Genomic DNA, 25,145 nt, shown 5'->3' with positions numbered 1-25,145 from the left:
GCCAGCCCCTGCTCCCAACCCACAACCCAGGCATCCAAGCCCCTTTTGTGGGTCTGAATCCCAACAAAGGCAGGCCCCAGGGGACCAGCAGCCACCAAATCAGAGCTCGGGCTTTCTGGGAGCGGCAGGCGGAGCCCCTGCGAGATGAAGGGTGGCCAGAAATCCCGAGCCCCTCACTGGCATCTCGGTTCCCCCGAGAACCAGCTCCCACTGGAGACGGAGAGAGGGGTGCTGTCTCCAAACCTCCCGGCTTCCCCGTCCTCCTTTTTTTCCCAGGCTGTGGGAGGCAAAGGGTTAAATCCCATAGAGCTGATGCTCTGACTCCAGGCTAGAGGGGCCCGGGAAGCTGGGGTCACTTCCTGCTCCGTCCCAGTCACCCTGAACTGGTCCCCGGGTCCTCAGCTTGGGATCACCCCTTGAGAAGGACCCTAGAGTCCTCGGCATCTAGCCCGCCCCCCGAGGCAGGGCATTCAAGGGGTTAAGTCCCCTGGGGCTGGATCCTGCCTTCCGGCCTTTCCCAGACCCCAGAGCCGTGAGTGGGGGACGCCTGGGTTCCCGGGGGGGTGGCCTGGAGGGCCCGGGACGGCCGCTGGGGAACAATGGGGCGCGGGAGGCCGGGGGCCCGGGCCCGGGCGTGAGCCCCCTCCCCCGCCCCCCGGCCGCCCGGGGTAGGGGTGGGGGCCGGGCAGGGGCCGCGAGGGCCGAGGATTCTGGGAAGAGCGCGAGGGTCTGGCTGTGGGGGAGGGGAGGGCGTGAGCATTCTGGGAAGAGGGAATTCGGCCGGCGGGCCGGGGGCTGGGGCGCCGCGGGGGAGCCGGGAATCTTGGGTGCCCCCGGGGGTGGAGGGGAGGGGAGGATGCCGGGCTCAGGGTTGGAGAAAGGAAGGAGGGTCGCGGGGACCGGCTGGAGCCGGAGTCCAGGGTCTGGGCCGGTGCGGGCGTGGGGGGAACCGGGGCCAGGGTGGCTGCATTCCCGCAGCTGCCTCCATGTCAGGGTCACCCTGGGCCGCTCTCCACACCTCTCTGGGAGGCAGCCTCCTCCTCTTCTGCCCTCCCTCTCCCTTCGCAGTGGGGCTGGCCTGAGATCGAGGCCCGTGCAGGCCCGAGCACCTCTCACCTCCCTCGGTTTCCCCACTTTCCTGCTCCATGTCGGCCTTGTCATTAACCCTTTCCCTTCTACCCCGGACCGCTGAGTTTGAATTTCTCCAGAGACATCAAGGTACATGAGTGCTCACCTGTCCTCAGCAAACACAGCAGGCCTCTTCAAAATAGGCAGCCAGCCCCCAGCTTGGCAGAGGTCCCGGCTGCCACCTCCCCACAGACGCTTACGGATGGGGGTGGGGGATTCTCAGAGCCTAAGAAGCGGCAGGGATGAAGAAATTCATTTACTTCCTAAAATCTAACTCCTGTCTCTCCTGGGTTCAGCTAGCTCCTGCTTCACTTTGGTTACCACCCCACAGCCTCCTCTGGGGTCTTTGCACATGACCACCCAAAGCCCAGGCCCCCACAGGGTCTCTCTTAAGGGTCTAAACTTTGTGGGGAGTTCTCCTCGCACTTAGCTCCTGAGGCCCTGTTCCTTCATCCGGGAATCTTATCACCGTTTTGGGAGTGAGAGCTGACTGTGTTTCACTCTGAGCTCCTGTTCCTCTGCTGCCATCCTCTCCAAAGCACTGGACCAAAGAGGTTCTGTAGGAGCAAGGGGCATCTCATTCATTCATCCAGAATTTACCGAACACCCAGTACGTGTTAGGGATGGAGTACAGCAGCAACAAAAGAGAAAATGGATTAGAAAGGATGCCAGGATGGAACCATAGTGGAAGGCTTCAGCCGGGAGTGTTCTGTTTCTTGTTCAGAGCTCTGGGTTGTCAGGATCCAACCCTTTCTTTAATAGCCAGGGAAACCTTCTGGTCCCAGGAATTTCTCCAGCCCTTTCCCATGGCCAGTAGGCTCTGACTGAGCTGTCTTTCCCCATCTGCCCACGTTTGTGAGTTTCACATGACTTTCAAGGTCATCTCCCTCTCTTAGAGGCCAGGACATGCCAGACACAGAATCTTGCATTTCTGGTCTTAGCTCTGCCACTTCCCATCCTGTGACCTTGAAGAAATCTCACTGGGCATTGGTTTCCTAACCAGGAAAATGGACAACCTGATTCCTGGGTCTCCTCACAGGACTTGGGGGTGAGATGATGAGGATCATATGGCAGGCACTGCGTCTACTGGCACATGCCAGGTGGTCTGCATGCATTCATCCTGTCTCTCTTTTCCTTTCCATTTCCCTCTCAAAGTAGTTTCTGCAGAAGCCCCTGATGGCTTTAAACTGCCCCTTCTCCCTACCTCTAGCGGGAGCTTCCTCTTTCTTTCTGTGCTTAGATAACGGGAAAGTGCTCCAGTCTTTTGGAATGCCCTGTCTGCTGTCCCCTCAGGGAAATCAGGGTGGTTATTACTTTTTTTTTTTTTTTAACTCTTTAAGTGTTCCAGCTAGTCTTGGTTCTCTGTGGGGCTCATAAGCAAAGTTTATTGGTCCCAATTAGCAGCCCCATTAAGGAGGAAAATTAGAGTCTTAATGAGCTTCCTCTGATTAACAAAATAACAGGTTTCCCAGCCTCTGGGCATCCGAGGGGTGGGGTGAGTGCCTCCTTTTCCGAGGGCGTCAGATGCTTCTCCAGCCCCCAGTCTGGGTTCAAAGGGTTATGACTGACAAGCTTTTAATTACACTCTTAAATTCACCTACTTGCTTAGTGGTGATCTTAAGCTCTGGAGCAGAAGGCAGGCCTGCAGGGGGAGGGGGTTGCGGTGAGAACCGAGGCGCAGAAAAATGGGGAGGTAGGAGACTACAGTTCACATCAGGAGGAATAAGGGCTGGGGATGGGGCAGATAGGGGAGTGGGGGTGGGGGAGTCAAAGCAGGCCGGAGCTCAGCTCCCTGCCCCACCCCACCCCCAGGGTCCCTGGAGCACTGCACAGCCCTGAGTTCCGGGATGGAACCTGAGACGGCGCTCTGGGGCCCAGATCTGCAGGATCCTGGACAGAGCCCGGACGATGCTCACCCAGGTGAGGGACGCAAGAAGGGACAGCGGTCCTGAGGAGAGAGTGGCCCCATTCAGGGAGGGGCGCAGGCTCTGGGAAAAACCTGGGGAGGAGGGAAGTGAGGCCTGCCCCGGGTTCTGAAAGGAGATGGGGGCTGGAGACTCCCTTTCTCTCTGTAGGTGCAGAGAGTGGGAACGAAGAGGAGAACGCTCAGCAGGAAAGTTCTGGGGAGGAGGTCATCTTGGGAGATCCAGATCAGAGCCCAGAATTCAAGGACCCATCAGAGATGCCCCTGGAGACACCCTCCCAGGATGCCTCCGGCCCCCAGGATGCCCCGGCCCCGCTGGGTCACTCCAGCCCCTCGGACCACCAGACCCCTCTGGACACCCCTACTCCCGAGGTAGTCCCGACCCCGTCAGACTGGACCAAGGCCTGTGAGGCCAGTTGGCAGTGGGGGACTCTGACCACCTGGAACAGCCCTCCGGTGGTCCCAGCCAATGAGCCCAGCCTGCGGGAGCTGGTGCAAGGCCGCCCGGCCGGCGCCGAGAAGCCCTACATTTGCAACGAGTGCGGCAAGAGCTTCAGCCAGTGGTCCAAGCTGCTGCGGCACCAGCGCATCCACACGGGCGAGCGGCCCAACACCTGCTCCGAGTGCGGGAAGAGCTTCACGCAGAGCTCGCACCTGGTGCAGCACCAGCGCACGCACACAGGCGAGAAGCCCTACAAGTGCCCCGACTGCGGCAAGTGCTTCAGCTGGAGCTCCAACCTGGTGCAGCACCAGCGCACGCACACGGGCGAGAAGCCCTACAAGTGCACTGAGTGCGAGAAGGCCTTCACCCAGAGCACCAACCTCATCAAGCACCAGCGCTCGCACACGGGCGAGAAGCCCTACAAGTGCGGTGAGTGCCGGCGGGCCTTCTACCGCAGCTCGGACCTCATCCAGCACCAGGCCACCCACACGGGCGAGAAGCCCTACAAGTGCCCCGAGTGCGGCAAGCGCTTCGGCCAGAACCACAACCTCCTCAAGCACCAGAAGATCCACGCCGGGGAGAAGCCCTACCGCTGCACCGAGTGCGGCAAGAGCTTCATCCAGAGCTCGGAGCTCACCCAGCACCAGCGCACGCACACGGGCGAGAAGCCCTACGAATGCCTGGAGTGCGGCAAGAGCTTTGGCCACAGCTCCACGCTCATCAAGCACCAGCGGACTCATCTGCGCGAGGACCCTTTCAAGTGCCCGGTGTGTGGCAAGACCTTCACACTGAGCGCCACGCTGCTGCGGCACCAGCGCACGCACACGGGCGAGCGGCCCTACAAGTGCCCTGAGTGCGGCAAGAGCTTCAGCGTCAGCTCCAACCTCATCAACCACCAGCGCATCCACCGCGGCGAGCGGCCCTACATCTGTGCCGACTGCGGCAAGAGCTTCATCATGAGCTCCACCCTCATCCGCCACCAGCGCATCCACACGGGTGAGAAGCCCTACAAGTGCTCCGACTGCGGCAAGAGCTTCATCCGCAGCTCGCACCTGATCCAGCACCGGCGCACGCACACGGGCGAGAAGCCCTACAAGTGTCCCGAGTGCGGCAAGAGCTTCAGCCAGAGCTCCAACCTCATCACGCACGTGCGCACGCACATGGATGAGAACCTCTTCGTGTGCTCCGACTGCGGGAAGGCCTTCTTGGAGGCGCACGAGCTGGAGCAGCATCGGGTGATCCACGAGAGGGGCAAGACCCCGGCCCGAAGAGCTCAGGGCGACGGCCTCCTGGGGCTCGGGGACCCTGCCCTGCTGACCCCACCCCCTGGAGCCAAACCCCACAAGTGTCTGGTCTGCGGGAAGGGGTTCAACGACGAGGGCATCTTCATGCAGCATCAGAGGATCCATATTGGCGAAAACCCCTACAAAAATTCGGACGGCCTCCCCGCCCACCCTGCTCCCAAGCCGCCTCAGTTCCGGTCCCCCAGGCTCCCTTTTGGAGGGAATTCCTTTCCCGGTGCTGCGGAGGGCAGAGCCGACCCGCCCGGACAACCCTTTAAAATGCCCGACGGGCAGGAGAGTTTCAGCCACAGGCTGGGGCTGCCCTCCTCCAAGTCCTACATCTGTTCGCACTGTGGCGAGAGCTTTCTGGATCGCTCGGTGCTCCTCCAGCATCAGGTCACCCACGGCAATGAAAAGCCCTTTCTCTTTCCCGATTATCGGATTGGCCTCGGGGAAGGGGCGGGCCCCAGTCCCTTCCTCAGTGGAAAGCCCTTTAAATGCCCCGAATGCAAAAAAAGCTTTGCCCTCAGCTCAGAGCTGCTGCTGCACCAGAAAGTCCATGCCGGCGGGAAAGCCCAGAAGAGTCCAGAGCTGGGGAAGAGCTCCTCCGTCCTCTTGGAGCACCTCAGGAGCCCCCTGGGGGTCAGACCCTACAGCTGCTCAGATTGTGGGGCCTCCTTCCTCGATCGCCTGGCTCTCATTCGGCACCAGGAGACCCACACCCGAGAAAAGTCCCCCATACCCGAGGACCCCCTCCCAGAGCCAGCCACCCTGTCCACAAGCCAGGAAGGTGAGGGAGAGGCCCCTGCACCCACAGAGAGCAGCAGCCATGAGGAAGGGGGAAGCCCCAAAACCAGCTTGGAAGAAAAGCCCTATTTGTGCCCCGAGTGTGGAGATGGCTTCACAGAAGTCTCAGCCCTCCTCCTCCATAGGAGCTGCCACCCCGGGGTCACCCTGTGAACAGGGTCTGGGGACCAGAGGCCTCTCTCTCTCCTGAGAGGAACACTGGGTCTCCCCAAAAGTTATGTGGGGAAAGGAGGAAAACCCTATCAGATTGTAGAGAAGAAGAGGATAAAGAATTGTGGGTAAAAGTAGTGCTTTTACATCAGTGATGAATAACCCTTTAAAATTGTTGGTGGGAACCACTTATAAGGCAGTAGAGAAAAACTGTTGGGTTAGAAACCCTATAAATATGTAGGAAAAAAAAAAGCCCTTTAAGTCTGTAGCAGAAAAACCCTATAAACCATAGTGGATAAAAGCCCTATTAATTGTAGGAAGAGGTCCCAATATGTCTCTAGACAACCCTATAAAACTGTATCGAAAACCTAGTGAAACTATAGGGTCGGGGAAGCACAGGGAATCCGACAATGGCGTCGACTTGGGAGGAGTGACCCTTAGAAGGTGTAGAAGGACCTCCCATGAACTCACTCCACAGCGTTCTCTCCCCCAAGAGTATGGGAGGGAGCCCGTCTGCCAGAGCCGTGGACGATGACACCGAGGAAAATGCTGGTCTGGGGGAGGAGCGTGGGAATGAGGAGGAACCTTCTGATTCCCCAGAGGAGAAATGACCCAGGAACTAGGAAGAGAAGGTCCAGTTCAAGGCACTGGGGGTTCCATGGGGGACGAAGGAAGTCTTAGATGATTGTGTGTGAGAGAGGAAGAGGCCCATGGAACTCCTGATCAGAAAGAACCCCCAAAATGGGAAGAAAAAAACATGTCCAGCCTGTTTAAAGGCCAAAGTTTGGGGAGCATAAAAGTTTTAAGTGTAAGGAGACTAGGAAACCACCACAAAAATTAGGAGGGAAGAGCAGGGTAATTTGTTAGAGTGCTTTGAGGAAAGCGAACCAAGGTGGAGAAGCTGTCGAGATGGAACCCAACAAACCCCAGGCTGCCAGTCTTCCCTGTTTCAGAAGCTTGTCAAACTGCAAGTACAAGCAGATCCTAGCTCAGGCCACCAGAGATCCCCACATCCCCGAGCCAGGCAGGACTCCCCTCCCCAGCTGGGGAACATCTTCACTGCGAGGCCTCCAGGGATGGAGGGTCCCTCCTGCCGCATTCTCAGGTCTCACTATCGGGAGGCTTCTCCTGCAATCTAACTGCCATCAGTCCTGAGACTGTGGCAGCCCGTTTCCTTACATTCTGTCCTCAGAGAGGGAGAAGCCTTGCTAGTCGTCCTCCAAAGAATAAATCCCTTCAGAGACACGAGGTCTGTGTGTGGTCAAATTCTGGCCAGACTTCTCTTAAGAGCACCACCTTTGATTCCCTGGCAACAAGGGACAGCAGAATGGCCAGAATCGAGAGCCTGGATTAGCCAGCAACCTGGTTTTTAACCTCATTCTCTCATCTGAGCTGTTAGCAAGGCTGCGAGAGGACGAGCCAGCAAGAGGACACGTAGTGATGGGTGTCCAGATGCCCCACAGGCTGGACCGTGGATCCCTGAAGAGTACGCAGAGGCCTGACCACCTTCCTCACCTGGGTACCTGGAGCCTTCTGAGGTTGCAGCAGCCCAGCCCAATTGTGGTCTTGGAAAGAAGACAAGAGTCTACCCACTTGGCTCCTCTCCTCCTTAGCCAGAAACCTTCAGAGAGAGACAGAATGGTGAGAAACACACTCCCTGGCCAGGCGTGTCTCCTGTCCTCACACACCACGAACAGTGACATACTTTCATTAACCCTGCCAAACCTGCTCCCGTGGTGGGGAATGAGACTGTTGTCCTCTGAAACGGTTGAAGAGCCAAAACTCTTGAAACATCCATAACAAGAGCCCCACCCCCTAACCCCAGAGACCCTTAAAGGAGGACAGGACTCCCTGTCCAGAGCTGGGTCCAGAGGAAGTGCACACTGACACCACGTTGGCCCCAGTAATGCCTTGTGGTACAAGTAGAACTGAGATGCCAGGTGGGGAGTCACGTCCCTGGAGAGGGTGACCCGGCTTCCTACAAACCTGTGGAAGAGACCTCTGATTCCATTACCTAAAAGTTCAAAAGGTGAAAGTCCTTCACCCTTCGTCTGTCCTGTTCCCAAAGGGATGACCCTCAAATTCAAAGACTCAAATCTAGAACACTGTAGGAGGAAAAGCCTAGGCCTGCTGGGGAGAAGGAAAAGGCAGGTCTTGGGGGACTATGAGGAGACCTGATTAATACCTGCATAAAGCCCCACCCACCCAAGTGCCAGGTCAGAAAGCACCACCAGGAGGGGAGAAGGAGCCTGCCTGCCTCTACTGACAGCATGGACCAAGGAGGCATCCCTCAGGCTGAGGAAGAGGAGACCATTCTCCAAGCAGGTGTTTTTTTTTTTTCCTCTAAGATGGCAGGAGAAAGAAAAATCAGTTGTAGAGACAAACCCCTTGTAAAACTAGAAGCAGATCTTCTTGGAAATAGGCCTGAGGAATCAGTCTCCAGAAGGGTCTGGGAGAGCAGCTTTTGGGGCTCAGGGCCAGTCCAGGGGGAAGATGGGTGGTCAAGGCTGACCGAGGACCTTCCGAGGCTTCGGGTGTAGCATACATAGTAGGATGCTCGCATGTCATAGGGTGAGGGCCAGGGGTCTTGGCTGTGGTACCGAATGGACGATGTGGACACAATTAGTTGGGGTCTGGGGTTTCATAGCAAGAAAGGGGGCAGAGTCAGAGACCTTTGGGGTATGACCTGTTCTCTGTTGCCCACCTCCCCAAACTCCTTTAGCCAGCTGCTTTCCTCCCAGAGCGAGCTACATCTTGGGAGGAACTAAGCAGGGAGCAGGCTGGGTGGGGGAGGCGGCAGTGTTGAGTCCTTCTGACCAGGTCAGGCCAAAGCCCAGGGGATCGTGGCACTTTCCCACCTGAAGTGAGTCAGGAAGGCGGAGTGTAGCCAAACCCTCCTGTCCAACTCCACACAAGCCTGACTCTTTAGACAGGCCCTCATGGAGGAGCGCAGCACAGGGTCAGCGTCATTGGTGAAAGCAGAAGGGAGAGTAGAAACTGATCGAACTTAGGGTGAAACTTGAAACTGCTATGGATATGGAGGTCAGAAGGGAGCCTGGGAGAACTTGCCGTGAATCCTGAATGGTGGGGAAGCTCGAAACCATCAACCAAGAGGTGGGGTTCCATCACACCTGCCCCTCAGGTGAGCAGCCCCGACTCTTTTGCCCCCACTCATCTGACTTGTCCCCTTGGAGTGAAGAAAGGCCCCACTTTTGAGTATTGTGTGTCAATAGCAGTGTTGTGTCAGCGGTGGTCATGTTGATTAGTTGAAGAGAATAAAGGGAATAAGATTTCCCAGGTGTTTTCTATCTTCTCTTTCAAGCTCAGAGCAAGCTGAGAGAGCCCGTTCTCTGCCAGGGCAGGGTCCACATGTAAGTCAAAAGCTCAGCTCAGCCCTGTTCCCAGAGGCCGGAAATCTCCATCTGGTGCTTGCTGGTGGGAGCCTGAGGGTTTACAGCTTTAAAATCTATCCTCTTGGGAGACAGGGTGAGAAATGTGCTGAGAAGGTGGCAGAGCCAAGCAGCACAACATGCCGACTTCTGGGTGGCAGCCTGGTGACTTGCACTGGGCTGGTTCAGGGCCAGCTGTGCTGCCCTAGGGAGCCCTCTCTGGCCACGACACCCACACCCTCTGCAGACTGCCACGAGGCACAGCGCCCAAGATCTAGTTCCAGAAGCTGGCAGCCGCCTCCCCTGGTTCTCCTGGGTCCTGGACTGGGTCCAGCCCTTCCTCTGGACCAGAGCCTCCTAGACCCTGAAGAGAAGTGGGTGGAGACCTAGCTCGTCATCTAACTCTCAGGATGTAGCCCATGAGCCCCCAACGTGTGGAGAGGCTGAGGCTAACAGAAGGCTGCCATTTACCTAAGATCTACTGCAAGGTGGTATAGGAAACCAGAATGACCAGGAGCAAGCTCTGGGTACAACCAAGCCTCTCCTCCCCCACCCTGGGCCTGCCCGGGCCTGGCCTGGGCTCCACACTGTCTGGGTCAGGCGAGGATGCACCGCCAAATCCTCCTTGCAGGCTTACCTCAGCACTATGTATCTCCTGGGCCTAGACCTTGCCCTGGCCCAAGTGACTGCTTGAGGCAGCTCTAACCCAGTGCCTGCCTCTGCCCCAGTCTGCTGGGGGCCTCCTGCCCTAGCCAGGAAGCTGTCTCCACACCTTCCCTTTGTCCCTGTAACCCCGACTCCCAAGGCAGGCTCAATTGTCTCTCCTTTCCCTTCTCCATCTGGAAAGCAAGGGATGGGGAAGGGAGAGAAGAAATTGCATTTCATGAAGAAGCGAGTAATGAAGGCTAGTCTATATTTCCTGGAGACACTGAAGTCCATCAGTACAGGAGTCCTCTGTAAAATGAGGGGACTCCACAGGAAGAAGACACTGGAGCCCACTGATTCCTTTTTTTTTAGTTTACTGGGGTGCACTGGGTCTTAATTGCAGGGGGTAAACTCTTGGTTGTGGCATGTGGGATCTAGTTCCCTGACCAGGGATCGAACCTGAGCCCCCTGTCTTGGGAGTGCAGAGTCTTAGCCACTGGACCACCAGGCAAGTTCCCCATTGGTTCTTACTTAGCAGAAGAGGTTGGATCCAGGCATAGTACCTGCCACAGCAGCGGGGCAGGAAACTGGCTAGAGGCAGTGACCTGAAGGATGAGGGCGGCAGGAACAGGAAATAGTAAGTGTCGGGGTCAGGGGTGGGGTGGGAGAGAGAGAATGCAGAACAGGTGTCAGCTTAAGAGCATAGTGGGTGGAACTGAGAAAAGGCAAAAGAGCAGAGGCTGGACTGTGGAGTACCTTGTTGGAGTAACGGGGATGACACCATTGGGGGAAAGGGGAATTAAGGAGTGACATGATCTTAGCTCCATCCTCCAACCCTGGCCATAAATGGTGGCAATTTGGTAAATGATATAGCAGACTGTAGCACCAGAGAGCCCAAGGGAAGTGCTGTTTTTTTTTTTTTAATTAAGTTTCAGAGCTTTGCTTTTTTTTAGATGTAAACATTTAATGTATGCGTGTCACTCAGTCCCATCTAACTCTTTGCAACCCCGTGGACTGTAGGCTCACCAGGCTGCTCTGTCCATGGAATTCTCCAGGCAATACTGGAGTGGGTAGCCATTCCCTTCTCCACCAAGGGAATTTTTAAGAAGAGTGATTGAAGTCAAATGCTCCACTGGAACCTGTGGCCAGTCTCACTGGAACCTGACTAAAACAGGTACCTTTGCCACTAAGGCCAACATCTGCTCACCCACACAGGCCAGCCAAGATCAGGACTGGGCCAGGAGGAGCTTTGACCTCCCTGTCCCAAAAGCCCAGGGTGTCTCAGATATTGAGTTTACTGGTGCTTGGAAGGGATCAAGCACACTCCGGGGAAAGGGCCTGCCCAACTCCTACAGCAGATCTTCCTGGTATTGGGCAGGCTCATCCGAAAACCAACATTTGTGAAGAACTTACTGTTCCTCCTGCAGCATCTGTGCTTGCTCTTCCCACAATTCTGGGATTTTTATCCCATTCCCTTGGGCGCAAGCTTGAGAAAGTGGTTTGGTGTCTATTAAGCATGAGGACTCGGAGTTTTTAGACCCCCCTGGATATGGAGACTGCTTAGGAGAGATATTTGGGGAAGTGACGTAGTCACTTGGATGTGGTAAGGAGCCCACGTGAAGGTGATTCCTGGGAAAGATAGAGCTCACAAAGGATTGGCTGACCCCGACCTGCAGCGCTCCTTTCTGAGCCAGATGGCATCTCTATGATGCAATATGCTGCGCCCCAACCGCACCCCCCCCCCCCCCCGCCCCGGCCACCACTGCCGGGGGCCGCGGACACTTCCTCGGCGGCCCCATGCCATCCCCCGCCGCGGCTCGTGCTTCGGCGAGCGCACCCACACCCGGCAGCCCTACATCGGAAGTCAATGTAGCCCGCGTCTCCGTCTCGGGTCCGACCTGGACCAGCCGCTGCGGCCCCACCGAAACCTTGGGCGCCAGGTGGAGCCCGAAGGCTAACAAGGCCGCGAGCCCCAGCGAAGGTGCGACTCCTGATAAGGCCGTGGAATCGCGCAAGGCGCTGATTGCTGACACACCGGCGGCCGCTCCCGTGGCCATGGCTCCAGTTACAGCGTCAACGCCCAGCCTGGTCACCACCGTCCTGAGCGCGAGCCCCAGCACAGCCTCGGTGAAGGGTCCGGGTGCGGACCCAACAGCACACTGAAGCCACAAGCACCGCTAGACACGGTTCCCAACAACGTGGCCAGAGGACGGTGCAAGCCCCAATGAAGGAAGTCACCCGCTGAGGTGTCCTGTCTGTCCATCCGAAGGGGAGGGGTGGGCGAAGCCGCTGGGGAGACATGGCCCAGACTGGGTGTTACAGGCCTGGCTCTCCTCCGAGGACCTGCCACCAGGTGAAAACAGGACTACATTTCCCAGGATGCAGCTCGGAGCTCCCGGCTTCCCTGCAGCCAATGATCGCGAGCGGGGCGGGGGCATGTGGCAAGCCGGAGCTGCGGAGATCCAAGGAGTGTCGGCTCTTCCCGGTGGGAACAGGAGAGCAAGCTGGCGGCTGAGTGCTGCCCACGACGCTTTCTCCTTGCAGACATGCCCCTCCCACGGGCCCAGTCTGGGCCACGGACGACAGTATAATAAGCAGGTGCCGGGAGTGGGGTCTGATCTGTGCAGGCCTTCTAGGTTCACTCTCCAGCCAGGGAGGCGCTGGGAGTAAGTTATAACAGCCAAAATCGGGGACCCGCGTTTACCGCAGGAAGCCTGGCTCCGGACTATAGGCTGAGGGTTGGACATTTATTCGAAACAGCCTATACAAGACATCTCTAGAGCAGGGGCTGTGGGTCAGAGTGGACCCTTGCCCCTGCCAGCAGCTCCACCTCCCGGGCCCCCTCAGACTGCACTTATAGCCCATAGAGTTTGCTTGGGCAGACAGCACAGGAAACATCATATAGGTGCAGGCTCAGTCACAGGGCATTAGATGAAGCTCTTCTACCTGGAATGATTGGAAGTTGGCACAGCGGGCTAGTCTGTCCCTTTCCCCATGGGAAGTTCTGCCTCCACTAAAGTTAAGGCTACCCGGACGAAAGCAGGGTCAGGGTGAGGGACCCAGCAGAGACCTGGGAAACATGAGGTGGGTGTTAAGTCGGGCCTGGGAAGGGAGGAGAGATTGGGAGGGGTCTGATTAGGATAGAAACTGATGATCTTGGTTCAATCCCCAGATGAGTGCAAGGTGACTGCAGCAAACTTGGAGCCTCCCAGAAGAGGACAGTGCTCCCACCAAGGGGATGCTCTTAGCATAAGACCAGACCAAAGAGCCCAAGCAACTCCACAGAAGGGAAGGTCTGCTCAGGTCTGGTGAGCAGAGAGTGAAGGAAAGTGTCCCTGGGTCCCAGGGCCCAGTCTCAGAGCAAGGAGCTGGGGACCTGACCCAACCCTGGTCCTAACTTGTGGCTGTGTTAAGTAGGTAGTGAGCCTCCACTTGTGTGGGAGGTCATAGCCTGGGGAATTTCCACTTTTTGGCTGGGACAGGCCTGTAGAAAAAGCTGTTAGGGTTAAGAAAAAGGGTTAGGGCCAGCTGCCAGCAAGTTTCGTAGAGTGCTCTGGGCCCCTCAGGGCTCTCACAGCAGACCTTTTCTGCAGGGCAAGTGCCCCCTAGGCTGGAGTTCTGACCTTGGGGAAAAGGTAGAACTGAGCTTGGCTAATCCCACACCCACTAGCATGCACTAGGGCCCCTGAACCAACCACGTGGGGAGGGGCTGGGCCCACAGGGTCCAGAATGGAAGGTGGGGGACACTGGATGTGGGGTGGGGTGAGACTGGAGGCACAGCCCCCAGGGTCCATGGTGTTCCAAAGTCCCCTGAGTTACGTGTTCAGCTGATGTAGACGCGATGGAAGTCGTGGGCACCAAAGGCGGCGTTGCACTTGGGGCACTTCCTCTGGCGGGCCTCATAGCGGCCCCGCACACACTCGAAGCAGAAAACGTGGAAGCACTTGGTAAGGACTGCATCTTTCTTGCGGGTGTTACAGCAGGGGCAGGTCAACCGCGCCTGGGCCGGGCAAAGGTGTCAACTCAGGAACAGTCCTGACAGTGCCCAGATCCCAAGCTGACAGCAAAAGGTGGTTCACACTCAGACCACCCCACAGCAGGCTGCACCTAACTCTAATGATAACCCTGGCAGGTAGGGATAAGCACTTTCCACATGAGGAAACAGGCCGGGGAGCCCAGGTTTCAAAACTAGATAGTAACAGTCTAGACTGTAACCTGGTGGTGATGGCCAGTGGTCACAAGTCCCTGCTGAAGGTCAATCCCTGCTAAAGGTCAATGACCCACAGGCTCCAGCCTGAGCTCCTCCGCCCTGGGGCTTCATCCCTTGCTCCACTAGTCTTCTTTGGCAAAATCCCAATCCTGGCTTAAGCTGACTATTTACCTTCTACCTGCTAAGTCACAGCTGGGCACAGCAGTGCCACTAGAAATCTGCTGTTCTCAACCCTCAACTGGGCCCATCCCTGGTGCTGCCCAGAGATCCTGCTCTGGGCCACTTGATTAATTTCTCTCTATGGAGGTTTTATAAATCTCTCTTATCTTGAAAATTCCCACCTGTCGAAAGGTCTCACCTCCTACTCCAGATAGGAAATTCCCTCCACGCAGCATTCCCAATAATCTTTCTCTGTCCTGCCTGAAATCCCAGCCCAGTCCACTACCTCAGCCAGTCCCCACAAGAATCACCTCTTCTCTAGCTCTCAGAATCCTACCCACCAGGATTTGACAGGCTGCACAGTCTGTAACTTCTCCAAAAGTCCTTCCCTTCTCCCCTTTCAGCTGTTTCCACCCCTACAAGGCCAAACTGCTCCAAAAGGTTGTCTTTTTACTGACTCACCCTCCGTCCTTTCTTCACTCCCGGTGAGTCTAGGTGATCTGACCTTCACCTCTACCCAATAACCATTCCCACCAAGACTGTCAAACGCAAAAGGTGTCTTTCATCACTTGCTTCATGTGCCTTCTTGGCACTCTGACTCACTCACCCCTGCCTCCTCGAAACTTCCCCAGTCATCTCCCTCTACGTGGCTCTCCTTCCTTCTTTTTTAAAAAAATTATTTATTTACTTAGCTGTGCTGGGTCTTAGCTGTGGCATGTGGAATCTAGTTCCCTGATCAGGGATTGAACCAGGACCCCGGAATTGGAAGTATGGAGTCCTAGCCACTGGACTAACAGGGAAATCCCTCCTCTGTCCATTATTCAAGCTTTGAGGTTGCTCAGGGAAAATGACCCCTGCTTCGTCTCAGGCCACAGGCCCTCCCTGAGTGACCAGTTCCACGTGGCTTCTGCCTTTGCCTCTGCTGACAATCCCCCAAAGCCTCTGTCTTCCACATCAGCCCTTCGCTTTGTCCTCCCAGACAGCCTCCCCAGAAGTCCCACGAGTAAGTACCTCATCCTCAATATACTTGAGACATAACTCTCCAGCCTAAAACCCTTGGATGTCTCCACACTGACTACTGAATAAACCAAGAATCTCAACCTGGCTCACTAACCTTCAGGATGGCCCCTCCCCACCCCCCAGGCTTGTGACTCATCAAAAGCCCAAGTTCTGTCCTCTTAGCTACCGCTGTCCAGCTGCGCCTCCAGCACGCCTCGCTCAACTAGGGGCCTCCACCTCCGCCTCTCCGTTTGCTGGACCCTTTCATCTCCATCCCTCATGGCCAACCCTGACTCTCTTCCGTTTTCCCCTGGAGGCTATGCCTTCAGGAAGCTGGCTGACCGTGCCCCACTCCCCACTGTGCCCAGGGGCTATTAAGGGCTTCCCCTGACTGCCCCCAACCCCTCTGGCCTTTGCCATCACACTGCTCATCACTCAGAGGAAAGAATTACTTGGCTGCCTCCTCCACCAGACTGTCAGTTTCAAGAGACCCAAGGTCAGGTATAGGTCCCACTCCTCCCACACTCAGCACTCTACCTGGTATGGAGTATATGTGCACCACACTTGAGAGCTCTCTTGATTCTCCACAATGGATTCTGCCCAGGTTTTGCTATCCTACCTTATTTCTGGGTTCCCCGGACTACCCCCTGGAGCTCTCACCAACCCCCAATCTGAGATTTCCCAGGTTCACGGGGCAGAACTTAGCTCCACAGCCCTACCTTGTATTCCTTGATCTCCTCCTGGAGGATTTCATCAGCGTCTGCGTAAACTTCCACCTTCCTCTGCTTCTCCAGCTTGCGCCGCAGCCGGGAGATGTCCTCCTGGGGCAGGAGAGGGGGCAGGCTGAGTGCAAGGGTCCTCAATCCAAACCTGCTGGCCCTGGCCCTGCCTCCACCCCCTGCCGACCACACACCTGAGCCCTCTTGAGGTTGAAGCTCTCCTTCTCCCGCGCGGCCCGGCTCTCGGCCAGGCAAGGTTGGATCTCTCGCAGCCGTGTCTGCACGTGCTCCAGCTGCACCTTCAGGTCCTCGGCCAGTTGCGCTGCTTCCACGGCCTGAGGTGGGTGGAATGGGGAGGAGGGGCACAGCTGGCCTGAGCCTGGGGAATCAAGTGTGTGGAGCCATGGCCCACAGAGGCTTATGTCAACTGTCCAGTGGTTCCTGCTCTTGGGAGAAGTCCCAATATGTTCACTGAAACCGATTGTCTCCTGACCTCACCAGCCTCACCTCCTCGTCTTCCTCATTCCCAGCACTTCTGGCTCCTGACCTGCATAACCCTCTCTCCTGTCTCTGAGCCTCCACAGGGTTCTCTGCTCCCCTCAACTCCGCCAACACACAGACTTTTTCTCTGAAGTTCCCTGAAGCCTCAGCTCAAATGTCACCTCCTGAGAGAGGCTCTCCTGTTTTCCTTTCATACAGTTCTATTTCCTTCATAAGACATGCTGTGAGTTTCCTGGCGGTTATGTGGTTAGAATTTCGGGCCTTCACTGCTGCCGTGCATTGCAGCCAAACAAAGACATGCTGTGATCTGAAACAGTGTTACTTAATCTGTGGGATTATCGGCTTGCTCTCTGCCCCTCCTAACTGGAAGCTCCCACTTCCAGCAGAGGTGATTTGTTCTTGTGATCTCCCCAGCACTCAGTGCAGTACTGGTACACAGCAAGAGCATGACTAATGCTGCTTAAACGAATGGACCAAACAGAGAGAAGTCCAGGAGAAGAAAAGAGATGAAAATCCATGTTAAGCCTTTACCATGACCTGGAGGAGTGATGTCATTCCTAACTCTGTTCCCCTCAAAAGAACAACTACCACGAGCTAGAGACATTTCTTAGGGTTAATACAACTATGTAACAGAGACAGCTAAACAGTGCAGTGGTCAGGATATGGGCTGTGGAGTCAAGGAGAGCTGGGCCCAAACTCCACTTCCACTCTTTCTTGAGCAAGTCAACTACCTCCCTAAACCTCAGCCTTCTCCCTCACAGAAAAGGAGATAACAATGAAAACTGCTGTAGGATTACTTTAAGGCGAAACATGACCCAACAGGGAAAGTCCTCAGCACAGGGTCTGGCACACATTAAGTGTCTGAGAGTGAACAGGGCTGTGTAGGGCAGCAGAGCCAGGCCCTGGCCCAGGTCATCTGCCTCACCTTCCTCTTGTTGAGCTCCAGGGCCTGGCTGCGCAGTGTCAGCTCCTTCTCCACACCCCCAAGGCTGCCCTGCAAGGCTCGCTCCTTTTCCTCCAGCTTCTGCACGGTCAGCAGCTGGGCATCCACCTGAGGACAGGAGTGGGGCCTCAGTGCTAGGGAACCCCTGCCTCTCCAGTCCCACCCTACCAAGCCTGGGGCAGCCCTACCTGGGACTTGAGGCCAAGAACCTGCTCGCCCAGCTCATCCTTCTCCTCCCGCAGCAGCTTATGAATCTGGTTGGCTTTGATCCGCTCTGACATCAGCTTGAAGTTGGCATCGTCCTTTTCTCGCAGCTGCTGGAGCAGCCGCCCGTTTTGTTCCTGCATGTCCTCAAAGGCTTGGCCTGTCACATCCATCTCTGACAGCAGGGCCTCCTCCTCCTGCAGCAAGTGGGCAGGGGCAAGATGGAACGTGGGAGACGGACAAGATCAACTATGGGGAAACCGCAGGAAAACACGGCTGTACAAAAACCCCCAGAGTGGACCCAGGCCATGTGCTAGACCAGGAGGTTTAAGGAATGCCAACATTCAAAGCTAGGGGAGGGGTGGGGTGGGGTGGGGGGTCGCACCTGCTTGGTGGCACCCAACTTGCGCTGCAGGTGTTCGATCTGCTCCTCTGCCTGACGAATGCGCCGCAGGGCATCCTCGTCCGCAATCTTCTTGCTCTCCCTCCGATCCCTCTCCTCCAGCTCCCGGATGCGGCCCCGGAGTTCATCAACCTATAACCTCCAGGAGGGAGCTCTCTCATCACTGCTTCCTGCTAACCCAGGGCTCAACTCTGGTCACCGACTCCCTGCCCTGGGGCAGCCTTTTTGCACATCCCACAGACCCTACCTGTCCTCACCTCAGCCTTGGCCTTGCGTTCCGCTGCCATGAGCTGCACCTTATCCCGCTGTTCCTTGGGCGCAGACTTATACATGTCCAGCAGCAATTTCATCTCCTTCTGGCTTTCCTGGGCCTTCCTGGGGGAGGCACAGGAGGAAGGCTGGGTGAGTAGGGCTGGAGGTCACTGGGCAGGGGTGGGAGGGAGAAAAGAACAGGGCCTCACTTGAGCTCTACTCGGAGACCTTTGAGAAGTTCTGATTCCTTTCTCTTGGCCTCTTCCACTTTGGCCTTCTCCCGATCAGCCCTTGAGAGAGCCGAGGCTACAGATGGGGGTCCCAGAACAGGCCCTTCTCGCTCCCGAAGCTCCCGCTTGGGTCTGGCCTCAGGTTCTCGGCCCCGGGAAGAGGGTCCCTGGGCCCCCGGGGTCAAGGCCTGCGTCTCTTCCTCGGAGGGCACCAGGTCTTCCTTCTTCGCTGACGAGGTAGTAAGGGCAGCGCCAGGCATGGAAGCCATCTCCTTCCTGGTGTCGGGGGCACCAACAGGGCCTGGCCCACCCTCTTCTTTCCCTGGGACTGGGGCACTGAGGCTGGAGTCCTCTGGGTGGCCCAGGCTGGGGATGGAGTGAGTAGAGCCACTGGCCTGGGCCCGGAGCTGCAAAGCAGAGAGAGAACAGGGCTGAGGTGAGACATGCTCACTGGGGCCTAGCCATGACCGTCCCCAGGCAGCCCGCTCCTCACCTTGGCAATTTCGGCCTGTACTTCGCGCAGTTTCCGCTTGTATCGCTGGGCATCCCCCTTTAGCTGGTGGTTGTGGTTCTGTAGGCTGCTGATCAGGTGGCGCATCTCGCGGTTGATGGGCCCTTGAGGAGCAAAGGAAACCAAGGTCAGACTGGTCCCTGGGTTAGGGGCCCAACCCCTCCGTGAGGGGAGAGGCAGGGCCAGAGCCGTCACTCTCACTACAAAGAAGAAGAAAACTGAAGCCTTATACAGACAGAGTGAGCTCAGCAGATAACTGAAAAAAATTCACTCAAATGTAATCTGATGCTGTGTGTTATTTTTGCTAATGCAGATTTCGCAAATATTTCCAGATTTCCTTCAAAGGAACATATAACTGAAAACTCACAAAAGTAAGTTAGTCCACTTCCTTTAGCTTTTTAAACAAATGTCATCTTCTTAGTTTCATGTCCCTGGCATTTCTCCTAATACCTCCTTATCTTCCCTGCTTGCTTTACTTTTCCTGGTATACTTGTCACTACCCAACATACATGTTCAATTTTCCCTTTGTTGTCTGTCCTCTCTCTCTGTAACATGGCTCCACAACAGCAGGGATTCTTTGTATTTTGTTTGCTGGTATAATCCCAAAGCTTAGAACTGAGCCTGGCTCAAAAGAGGTGTTCAATAAACCTTTGTAAAATGAACTAGTAGAGAGGCACCCTAAAGGCCAGAGAATCATGGATGGGGCTGACAGCTCCTGTTCTGGCAGAGTTGGCACCATTAGCCACCTCAGGCAGCTGTAAACCTCACTGCATCTTTGAGCCATGTGGTGGGGTCCCCATTTTTCACAGAGAGATGAGGCTCTGTGAAAGGAAAGGACCTAACCTCTGGACAAGCATCTGGCCACATCAGAGCCCAGCAATCCCACAAAAGGCCCCACCTAAAACTTGTCCTCGCACATACCCGCCTGCTCATTGGCCGCCAGGTTCTGTTCAAACTCGATGCGCAGCATCTCGTACTCCTTGCGAACCTGGGCCAGCGTGTCCTCCAGCTGTATAACCTCGGTGCGTAGCTTCTTCTGCAGCCCCAGCTCATCACTCTGTGAAGTGAGGCATTAAGGACCCACACAAGCCCTGGGCTCATGGCAAGCCCACCTTCAACCTCAGAGGCTTAGGAAGAATTTATTCCCAAGGGATCTCTGGCAGGCACCCCGGGCTCTGACACACTTGACCCAGGAACAACCTAACCCAGAGGGCCTGACCCTTACCCCTGTTCCACGGGCATACCTCCATGTGCTCAATGTGCCTCAGGTGGGAATTCTTGGTGGCCAGCAGCAGCCCACGGGCCTCATCCAGCTGGGTCTTCACTTGCAGAGACTCATTGTAGAGCAGTGAGAACTGTGCCTGCAGCATCCGGTACTCCCCTGTCTCCCGGACCACCTCCTCGGGAAGGCTCCGCAATGCTACCTAGGGGCAGGATGTCTGAGCTCACTCAGCAAGAGGAAGGAGAGCTCAGCGCCCACCCTACAGGGTAAGGCCTTCCCAGCCCCAAACACAACTCACCTTGAGGCGCTCATTGGTCCGCACGGCCCCCTGAAGTTCGGCCTGCAGCTTCTCTAGCTCTGCCATGCGGCTATTGGCCAATTCCTGATTTTCCTCCAACTCCGCATTCAGCATTTCAAACTGTGGAGTGAGGAGACCAGTGGGAGGCAGGGCCAGGGCATGAGGCGTGCATCCCTCACAGCCTCACCATATACTCTGCCCAAGCTCCCCTATATGGAGCAGTGATGGATTCTGAAGGCTCAAGGACAAACCAGACCCAGGCACTTTCCTAAGTGTTCCCAGTTAGGTAGGAGAAAATGTAATACTGCATGGTCAGTGCTGGGAACCAAGGCTTGCATCTGACAGGGGGTCAGGGAAGCCTTCCTGGAAGACCTGAAGAGCAAGCTGAGAAAAGGAGGACAGGGAACAATGACTTTGCAGCACCGAAAAAAGAAAAACAATGTGCAGCGACAAAAGTGAGAGCAAAAGCAGGACATGGAATGGGACAGTGGCAGCAAGGCCCTTTTTCAGCTACACAACGAGAATGCCAAATGCCTCCAACACAACCAACACCTCTTTCCTCAGTGGTACTTTTAAGCCCTTGGACAGCAAGGAGATCCAACCAGTCCATCCTAAAAGAAATCAGTGCTGAATATTCTTTGGAAGGACTGATGCTGAAGCTCCAATACTTTGGCCACCTGATGTGAAGAACTGACTCATTTGAAAAGACCCTGATGCTCGGAAAAATTGAAGGCGAGAGGAGAAGGGGACAACAGAGGATGAGATGGTTCGATGGCATCACTGACTCAACAGACATGAGTTTGAATAAACTCCAGGGGTTAATGATGGACAGGGGGGCCTGGTGTGCTGCAGTCTATGGAGTTGCAAAGAGTTGGACACGACTGAGGGATGGGACTGGACTGGACTGGACTCTACTGACTGACCGACTTTTAATCAACTGATATACGATTTACCTACTTCTTGTTAACGCCCCAACTAGAACTTAAGCTCCAAGATAGGTTTCTGTTTTGCTCTCCAAAATAACTACTTTCTACACAGTAGCTAACATTCAGTATTCAACAACTATTTACTGAATACAGATATGAAACAATAAAACAAAGGACACTGTGAGTGACAGGCAAAGACCTCCAAGACCCCAGTTGTCCTTAATTCTAAGGGGGAAGTTCAAGGGTAGAGAAAAAGTTGCAGGAGGGACCAGGAAGAATGCTGCTGCTCACCTTCTGCATGCTGAGTGTGATCTGGCCCCCCTGGAAGCCTGAAGAACTCCCAGACACATAGTAGCCAGAGTTGAGCTGTGGAGAGAAGAGATGGACACGTGCGTGTGGAGAAGAGAAGTTAGGGCCCCAAGTACTCTGTTCAGGCTCCATCTGACCCAGCGCCTGAGCCTCACCTGCTCTAAGGCTTCTGCCAGGTGCTTATTAAGTTTTTGCTCTCGCTTCCGCAACTTCTCAATGTCCCACTGCAGGTCCTCTACTGTCGTCTCCATCTCCAGCACTTTGGTCTCTGCAGATGTCACTTTATCTTGGAGCTCAGAGTACTGGGGACAATGAAGGGGACAGAGGCTTAGATGACAGACTTGGCTGAGATCCTTGGGTGTCCAACTAATCCAAACCCTGTCCTGGTTCCAATCCCGCCCCAAAATCCCAACTCCCACCTCCAATGAGATGCGGTGGTGCTTCTCCTGTAGTTGGGTGGCCAAGTCCTGCAGCCGCCGATTCTCACGGCCCAGTTCTCGGGTGCGTGCCCGAGCCGCCTCACCGGGGGGCTCACTGTCCCCTGGGAAGGCAGGGCTCAGATAAGAGCCAAGTCCAGGGCAGTGGGTCAAAGCACTAACTCATTCTGGAGTCTGCTATATGCCCAGTGTGATCCACCAGCTGTCTTGCCACTTTCTCATGACAAAGCCAGGAGTCTTTATCCCCACTGTACAAAGGAGGAAACCAGCTCAGAGAGGAGAGCCATCTGCCCAGGACACCCGGGCAGGACTGACAGAACTAAGGCTGGGCCCTTGATGCTATGCCTTAGATGGATCAGTAACTGCCACTAAGATTTGTGAAAAGTGCTCCCAAGAAGTCTCCAGCCCTAAGGGAGGAGGACCCCCTCCCCCAGTATCAAGAACTCCTTCCCCCATCTCTCTAGATCTCAACTCCAGAAATCACAGCCAGATCCCCCACTGACAGATTAACCCTTCTCCTGAGAACGTGGCTGATTTATCCCTTGGGGAACTGTGGCTGCCTCTGGGCTAGGAGCACTGAGGAGGGGATACCACGGGCACCTTGGGGGTGGGGGCATAAAGAACTAACCTCTGCTGTATACTCGCTGACAGAGTTCTTCCACCCGGCGCTGCAGGCGGTCAGAGGCCTCCACAACACGGGACACAGCTGCCTTGGAGAACTCCATGCGGCCCTGCAGCTGCAGCTCCACCTCCTCACTACTGCTTGCACCAAGGGCTACCACAAAAGCCAAGGCTGGCTCACTGAGAGGGGGCCGCAACTGCATTGGCAGGGGTTCTGGGAGGGACGGACAGACCCTCGTGAGGACAACAGCAACAGTCACCACTGCTCTGTACCAAGTTCCAGACTGAACCCTTCAGCACTCTACAGCTTACTAAAGCAACACAACCAACACCTGCAGGACTGTGTGATCCCCATCTCAAAAGTGAAATAACAGAAGTTCAGGGAGGCAATGTCCCTAAGGCCAGAGAGCTACCACATCACTTCCTCGGGGAAGCCTTCTCTGCCTTCCCCTATCTAAACTAAAGTGCACACACACTAACTCCCTTTCAGCTTCCCCGCCCCCCCACCCCCACTTCTTTCTTGTGGTTTTAATCACTTCCTTCGCTAATGGTTGGGGCAGTAAGTTATCTCTTTTTGGTTATTTTTGTCTCCTCCAAATCTACAACAATGCCAAATACACAGTCAACATTTAATACTTTTTCGAACTATAGGTGTCAAGACGTGAATTGCACTCTTAACCATATCACTCAAATTTCAAAGCCTGTGTTCTTACCCACTGCCCTTTGTGGCCTAGATATGAAATCAATTGTGTGTGTTAGCAGGCAGGGAATTCAGCAGCCTAATAATATCAAAGTCCCCTCCTCTCCAGGACCTTTCCCAGACCTTAATTAAGCTTCCCAGATCCTAGGGCTCTGGCCCTACCCCTCAGTTCCGAAGTCCCTGGCTCTGTGAGAGGGGTCTCATCACGTGTCGGCCCCTCCTGGGTCCCAGGTGCCTCTGTCCCTGAAGACAGCTCCCCCTGGCTCTCATGGTGTCGGAGAAGGGCTTCCACAGTTTCATCCAGCTGAAGGGAGAAAGCACCAAAAATGTTATGAATCCCTCAGGTGCTTCCCAGCCTGATAGTCCTTTCCTAGTAGCTGCTGCTGCTGCTAAGTCGCTTCAGTCGTATCCGACTCTGTGCGACCCCATAGACGGGAGCCCACCAGGCTCCTCCGTCCCTGAGATTCTCCAGGCAAGAACAGTGGAGTGGGTTGCCATGTCCTTCTCCAATACATGAAAGTGAAGAGTAAAAGTGAAGTCGCTCAGTCGTGTGGACTCTTAGCGACCCCATGGACTGCAGCCTATCAGGCTCCTCCACCCATGGGATTTTCCAGGCAAGAGTACTGGAGTGGGTCGCCATTGCCTTCTCCATTCCTAGTAGAGGGGTCTGAGGATTGGCAGCTGGATCAAGGCCAGGTCTTCAACAGAAGAGCGGCATCCACCTGGGCCCAGTAGCGATTGACAATGAGGAGGGTGGCGTCATCTGTGGCCTGCCGCTTCTCCAGCTTCTCAATTCGTTCTCGGAGTTCGTCTTCACATGCCTGTCTCTGTTCCAGCCGCTCTGCAAGTTTCTTGTTCTTGAACTGCAGAACCTTGAGGTCCATCTCCTCCTACCAAGGAAATAAAGGGGCCAAGAAGAGGGTCAAGCAGGGCCCAAGGACCCAATCACAAAGACAAGAAAAGCAAATGCAACGGACAGGAGTGGAGAGCTTCCCCAGATGAACTGCCATTAGGATTTAACGAAGCTCAGTCACCCACAGAGAAAGCGTCTCGATTGTGAGGCGGATCATGTTCTGCTTCTGCCTCTTCCTACTGAAGTTTTTGACAAACCACACGCCCTGTGGGAACCCGGTTTCTTATCTGTAAAGGGAAGGCTGACGTTGTGTCCTCGGTTTCCTTCAGCAGAGTGTTCTGTAAAGTGGATCTTGCTAAGCTTGGGGAATTGGGAGTTAAGTTCAGGACGACGTGGAGGGAAAACAGATGAGAGTTCTAGCAAGTTTTGAGGCAGGAACCCACGAACCGTGGAAGAGATGCCTCCCAGGCGAATGGGCTCTATGAGCGTGGTGGTGGTCTTCTCCTCGCGGCTCAACTTCTTCTCCGGGGGCCCCGAACCCCCATCCCCAGCGGCGCGTTTGTTGCCGGGTCCAGACATGGCCGCGGCAGCGAAGAGAGGAGCAGGGTCTCCCGAGGGACGTCAGGCAGGTGGAGGCTGCACTCCTATCACCTGCAGAAGACAGAGCGCAAAGATGTGGAGGCGGCCAGAGCTCCGCAATCACGCAACTCCCCCTCACCTACCAGAGGGTCCCCGCCCCGCCGGCCCTAAGCCCCTCACCGGCAGCAGGATCAGCCCACGGGCGCCATCTTGGACTCCACCGGACGTCACTAGCCTCCCCAGCACAGAGCGCAGGCGCCAGGGGCAGTCCCGGATGTGGCGAAATAGTCTTAATTTCCTG

General features: G+C 55.7%; 2 protein-coding genes across 3 annotated transcripts; one reads left to right on the top strand and one right to left on the bottom strand.

The window, feature by feature from the left end:
- The first annotated feature begins 371 nt into the window (after window positions 1–371).
- On the top strand, window positions 372–9,027 carry ZNF629 (zinc finger protein 629). Of its 2 annotated transcripts, none has more exons than XM_069571293.1 (3): window positions 372–532; window positions 2,941–3,048; window positions 3,204–9,027. In XM_069571293.1, exons 2-3 carry the CDS (start codon window positions 2,976–2,978, stop codon window positions 5,735–5,737), a joined length of 2,607 nt encoding a protein of 868 aa, XP_069427394.1. In that variant the 5' UTR covers window positions 372–532; window positions 2,941–2,975; the 3' UTR covers window positions 5,738–9,027. The 2 variants fall into 2 exon arrangements, with proteins under 2 accessions (XP_069427394.1, XP_069427393.1); XM_069571292.1 differs by lacking the exon at window positions 372–532 and adding an exon at window positions 1,084–1,218.
- Window positions 9,028–12,501: 3,474 nt separating this feature from the next.
- On the bottom strand, window positions 12,502–25,090 carry RNF40 (ring finger protein 40). Its single transcript, XM_069571291.1, has 20 exons — window positions 25,025–25,090; window positions 24,713–24,916; window positions 24,135–24,302; window positions 23,575–23,716; window positions 22,720–22,926; window positions 22,074–22,195; window positions 21,810–21,956; window positions 21,637–21,711; window positions 20,420–20,539; window positions 20,144–20,323; window positions 19,821–19,956; window positions 18,882–19,003; window positions 18,368–18,795; window positions 18,164–18,281; window positions 17,889–18,038; window positions 17,488–17,700; window positions 17,282–17,407; window positions 16,050–16,190; window positions 15,856–15,957; window positions 12,502–13,768 (listed from the first exon to the last, which is right to left on the bottom strand). The coding sequence occupies exons 2-20, from the start codon at window positions 24,842–24,844 to the stop codon at window positions 13,592–13,594; spliced, it is 3,006 nt and encodes a 1,001-aa protein (XP_069427392.1). The 5' UTR covers window positions 24,845–24,916; window positions 25,025–25,090; the 3' UTR covers window positions 12,502–13,591.
- Window positions 25,091–25,145: the final 55 nt, after the last annotated feature.

This window comes from Ovis canadensis, chromosome 24 (genome assembly GCF_042477335.2).
Source record: "Ovis canadensis isolate MfBH-ARS-UI-01 breed Bighorn chromosome 24, ARS-UI_OviCan_v2, whole genome shotgun sequence".
NCBI lineage: Eukaryota > Metazoa > Chordata > Mammalia > Artiodactyla > Bovidae > Ovis > Ovis canadensis.
This window is presented reverse-complemented; position numbering and strand designations above follow the sequence as displayed.